Source organism: Oryza glaberrima, chromosome 7, assembly GCF_000147395.1.
Source record: "Oryza glaberrima chromosome 7, OglaRS2, whole genome shotgun sequence".
In the NCBI taxonomy this organism is placed as follows: Eukaryota; Viridiplantae; Streptophyta; class Magnoliopsida; order Poales; family Poaceae; genus Oryza; species Oryza glaberrima.
In genome coordinates this window covers 13,775,192-13,780,603 of record NC_068332.1, presented here as the reverse complement: position 1 = coordinate 13,780,603, position 5,412 = coordinate 13,775,192, and the positions used below count along the sequence as shown (strand labels likewise).

At 45.6% G+C, this 5,412-nt stretch overlaps 1 protein-coding gene across 1 annotated transcript; it reads right to left on the bottom strand.

Moving 5' to 3' along the window:
• Positions 1-208: 208 nt before the first annotated feature.
• LOC127778530 (60S ribosomal protein L44) lies at positions 209-2,585 on the bottom strand. The gene is made up of 4 exons (XM_052305150.1): positions 2,497-2,585; positions 946-1,125; positions 758-832; positions 209-653 (listed from the first exon to the last, which is right to left on the bottom strand). The coding sequence occupies exons 1-4, from the start codon at positions 2,497-2,499 to the stop codon at positions 594-596; spliced, it is 318 nt and encodes a 105-aa protein (XP_052161110.1). The 5' UTR covers positions 2,500-2,585; the 3' UTR covers positions 209-593.
• Positions 2,586-5,412: the final 2,827 nt, after the last annotated feature.

Below are 5,412 nucleotides of genomic sequence, written 5' to 3'. Positions count from 1 at the left end.
CCTATTATTCAATACCATTACAACTACCCATCACTTGGTAAACCATTGGAACAAACTGTAAAAAGGAATGAAGGTTTGCTAAGATTGTAAGGCAAATATGATGATTTTCATTGGTCTTTAATAACTCATTGGGACAAATTGTGAAAAGGAAAAAAGATTTGCTCAGATTGTAAGGCCAATATGATGACTTTCCTTGGTCTTCGTGCAGTCATCTAATATGATGATCAATTAGGCGAGGTAAGAGTACTACGCGTACACACGTACTCAGTCAAAAACCAAGAATTGAACAATACAGTATGACAGGTTTTCATCCTTTTGATCCAGTGAAATGGGGCAGAGAAGCTGACTGGACTACTCACAAGTTGCAATCACACAGCATCTCCAGCCAATCCTAAGGGAACGCCGAAAATCAAAACGATCGTGACAACGATAATCACTTATCATCACATACATACTAGTAGTGTAGTGATGTATCAAAAAGACCTGACTGAAAACAAGAGGATATATAACTTGTCGTACTAGAAAGGCAAGACAAGAACATTCTTAATGCTAACTCCTGGCAGAGAATTGGGGAACAGGGCAATATCAGCATCTTAGAAGAGTGAAGTTCCCTTGCCCTTCTTGTCTCCACCGATTTCAAAGTGCTTGCACCTCTGAAGTCAGATTGCAACAAGACGGGTCAGATGCTTCTAAATAACCGAATGCTATAACATGATGAGGAAAAAAAAAAAAAGAAGCTGAAAGCATTGATAAAGACCTTGATCGGGTGCTGAGAGTAGTGCTTGCAGCTCTGGCACTGCAGCTTCAGAACGATCTTCTTTGTTGTCTTGGCCTGAATGACAACAAATATTAGAGGTAAGTAAATTAACACTCAGAAGCAACACTACAAAACAAGCTAGTAGTTATCCTTTAAATTCGCAAGGCATAGAGAAATCAAGGTCAAACCTTCTTGTGAAAAACAGGCTTTGTCTGCCCACCATATCCTGACTGCTTGCGGTCATAACGACGCTTCCCCTGAGCAGAAAGGCTATCCTTTCCTTTCTTGTACTGGGTAACCTTGTGAAGGGTGTGCTTCCTGCATTCCTTGTTCTTGCAGTAAGTCTTCTTAGTTTTTGGCACGTTCACCTAAAAAACAGTGATAACATATTCAATACTACGAGAATACAGATGACATTAAGTATAAATAGTGCTCACTTTCTAATGCCTTATTTGCAATATCAGATTAACTGATTTGAAATGCAAATACAGAGAACTACAAAACCAAAAAGCTACAGGCATGTCAGTACACACAACACACACTGGAAAGAACAGAAGCAAGTGGTCATATGTAAGACAAATAGGACAATTGTGAAATCAAGATGGCACTTAAATTATACCAGTGAATTCAGGGTGATTTAAGAACGCCAAACAGGAAATGTCTAAGCAAGAACTCTTAACATACATAGAAAATATAGAAGATGTCGCGCTAATTTCTGTAACCAGTACTGTTCAGGTCCAGTTCATTCACAAAAATAAGAAACCATACGTCATCAGAGGCTGGTCTTTTAGAAAAGGATAAAGGTAAAATAGCTCATAACAGGGTAATATCTTCTGGTATCAACAAGCTTTCCAGAATGGATGGACTAATTATTTTAGAATTTTCCTAAAAAGGATTATTTTTTGGATAATAGCAGAACAGTGTTGTTAGACAATAGAATGATGCTGATTGCTGAAAACTAATATGTCAGGCATCACATTAGTGTAAGGATTTAGTACACATGCAGATATGACATGTCCAACACCAAAATAATGAAACCTAAATAAATTTTAGTTTAATGCCAACGTACAATAGGATAAAAGAACCCTTAAATTGGTTCACTTACCCTAACTTAAAGTGAAATACACAATACTAAAGATACCACCCTATTCTAACTAGTAGGAGTATAAGATAAGATGCTACAAAGTAGCACGGTAACCCACTGATAACTAGTCACACTAACATACAATTCGGCATAATTCAATTTCCAAATATACTTCCAGCCAACAGAGAAGCAGAAACCACTTTCTCTGTTAAGGTTTCAGCTCAGAAGCTCAAGAGGCGCAAACGATAACAGCCATCATGCCGATAGCAAACATCCTCTATTGCAAGGGCGGATCAGCAATATCTCAAATACTGAAAATCCTAAATAACAGAGACCACGGCTCATTTCCTCTTTGGAAAAATCAGAAACACCGTCCAATGGGCTGTACACTTGAGATGCAAAAGCCCTAGACAACAAACTCTATGATAATGCAGCCACCAAAGCAAATCCCTGCTTAAATCAGGCCGAAAACATGACATCCACAGACTAGCCAACCAAAAACAGCCTAATTTGGCATATTTTCGATACTGAGCCGCTGGAACCCACACCCAAGATCGTGCACGATCTAGGCAACTACAGAAATGGCAAGAAACAAGCAAAATCTAAACAGGGCAAAGAGTAGGAGGAGAGAAGGACGAGACACGGGGATTCTGACCATGGCGCCGAGCTTTGGGTTCCTCTTCCTCCTCCTTCGGTGCGATGGCGGCGGCGCGAGCTCGGTGCCGAAAACCCTAGCAGCCTGGTGGCGGCGTCTACGATATAGAGGAAGTCAAACGGGCCGGCCTGTTTGTAACCTATGGGCCGAATGGTCGGCCCAAATGATTGGCTCGAAAGAGAGAAGAAAAAAGAAGGAATAAGTTCATCTGAGGTCCCTTAATTTTACGCCAAATCCAAATTTCATTCTTGAACCCAAAACCAGATATAACCGGTCCCTAAACTATCAAAACCGATGCAAATGAGATCCCTCGGCGGTTTTGAAGATGGTTTTGGCTGACGTGGTGTCTACGTGGCTGGTTTGACTAGGTCTCCGTCCCACATGGCATTGACGTGACGTTTACGTGGCAATTATATCTAAAAAAATTAATAAAAACCATGGGCCCACCTGTCAGCTAAAAATAATAATTTTAAAATGGCGTGGCCCACGTGGACTCCACATGTCATTCCCTCTCCCCTCTCAGCTCTCCCTCTTCCTCATCAAGCCATCTCCTCGCGCCGCGGCACCGCCTCACAGCCGGCAGGAGCATGCCGACGAAGCGGAGAGGCGGCGGTGGTGGCAGGCCGCGGGGTCGGTGCCTGCTCCCGCGCCGCCACATCATGTTAGATGCTGCACAGCGGTGAGGAGGAGAGGCGGAGTTCGAGCTCAGTACAGCGAGGATTAGTGTACAGATCGAGCTAAACAGCCAACAGGATTAGTGGCAGGCACCAACAAGCAGTTGCTGCTGCTGCTGCTGCTGCTCGAGACATGCATGAGCTCGTGTTCACTACAGTGAGGCCGGCCATCTGCAAGACTGCAACCATGATGTCAGATTTGGCACGGAGACGAAAAACATACATGTTAGTGTGGAGATTATGGGTACCCCATACTCACACGGTATGGTTATCCGACTAGTTATAGGGGATAACTTATATCTATAGAATATGTAACAGATCATGACTTGGGTATTACGTTTCCCTGTATATTATGGAACGGCCTAAAATCCTGGTTTGATAAGGTTGTAAAGTAGATTTAGGAAACCGATACCGTATTGGTTAAGGTTTCTATCTTGTAATTCTACCCCCCATCCTATATAAGGCGGGCACGAGGCCCTCTAGGGGGCATGGGACAACTAGATCGTCAGATCTATAATACACTCGGCGGATTCAAATCCCAAACAGGAGTAGGGTATTACCTCTCATCGAGAGGGCCTGAACCTGTCTAAATCCTTGTCTCCGCATCCATCCACTTTTAGTTCTCGTGCGCTACCCCATTTTATTATTACCGAATTCATATTTCGACAGTTGGCGCGCCAGGTAGGAGTCGCGTCGAGGTTCTCATCGACGAGTGTGATGGAACCAATCTCCGATGTCGTTGGAGTCACGAAGATCAATCTCGGCGAGATTCAACGATTTAATCTCCAATATTACCGGCTCATGGATTGGTGGCGTCGCTGTGTAGCCGACTGGCCGTGAGCCTACTCCCCGACGCTTTGGCCGAGTGGTTAAGGCATATGCCTGTTAAGTACATGGAAGAATTAATCTCGGCGATGGACCTAATCACTGTTGCCGCCGAATTCTCTATTTGATCGGCAAGACCAGCAGCCAATTTTCCAAGACTACCGGGTTTAATCTTCCAACGACTCCGCAACCCGGCTGCCGGCGTGTACGTCGACTGATTGATTCGGCGAGACTGATTTTGCCAAGATCAAATTGACCTTCAGGGCTTCGAGTCTGCCGTGGAGCCGCTGCTGCCCTTCCACCTTCCATATTTATCAAGTCGCCGGAGCCGGATATATAGCAACATGATCCATACACAGAACAAGAGAAAAAATCAAGTTCAACTTCAGTATTTTCTTTTCATCTGCCCGTGGAATCTGTTGCCATTGGAATCATCTTCTTATCAAATCAATCTACAAAGAGACGCCAGGTTTCTCGTTCCAATCTGTTGCTCTGTTAGATTAATTTCTAAATGCAGATTGATCTGCTATGGTATTGCTTTTGCTTGCAGTATCGTCGTCGTTGCCGATCCGATTGGTAGCCACACGCGACTTTTTCTGGAGCGGCACATGCGCGGCCGAACGGTCTCCTTCAGGTCACGCCGTTTGCTGTCACCGCATGGTTCGATCGGTTGTGCGCCGCGAGCTGCGTGGGAGGTGGCGCCAGCACGTACGCTTCGCTCGACGTATGGAGCTGGTGTGATCGGACGTCTACAGTACAACGGCTGAGTAGGAATCCGTTGCCGACGATTCAGCCGCACGGAGCTGTCGACGATCCAGGCGCCTACACATATGCATCTCGCATGCAAGCTTGACAACGGTCAACCAACAAGAATATTCTATTCAATTGATATACAAGAGCATATACAGTAGCATGCACGCATATTTGTTCTTGTTTTCTAATCAAACTGATTTGCTTGTTCGCATGTATTCACATATCCAACGAGGACACAACTAAAGCTGGGCTCAATCTGACCGACGTGCAGCGCCGGCTGGCCATCTTCCTTTGCCGAAGATGATCTTCTACTTTCATTGCCGGTCGTCTCCGTCATCGTTAATTAGTGCCCTAGCCTTGGTGGCTGACCTATTCCATCGCCAATATTGATGGGTGTCCACGTCTTCACCATTGGCCCGCTTTCGACGTCGCCGACTGGTGTTTTTGCCTATACGGTCAGTGGACTCCGCCGCCGCTGATGGGCGTCATCGTCATCTTCTCCGACCGGCCGTCTCGCCCACCGCCGAGTGGTGTTTCCGCCTGCACGGCTGGCCTATTATGCCGCCGTTGTTGGGCGTCTACGCCTTCACCGACCGGCCGCCTCGTCCGCCGCCGACTGGTGTTTCCGCCTGCACGGCTGGCCTATTATGCCACCGTTGTTGGG

What these genes read in the sequence shown, in the direction of transcription:
- LOC127778530 (XM_052305150.1), bottom strand. An exon ending in AGCCTGTTTTTCACAAGAAG is followed by an intron (nt 833 to 945) that starts GTTTGACCTTGA and finishes GTTGTCATTCAG; the next exon opens with GCCAAGACAACAAAGAAGAT. An exon ending in ACTCTCAGCACCCGATCAAG is followed by an intron (nt 654 to 757) that starts GTCTTTATCAAT and finishes ATCTGACTTCAG; the next exon opens with AGGTGCAAGCACTTTGAAAT.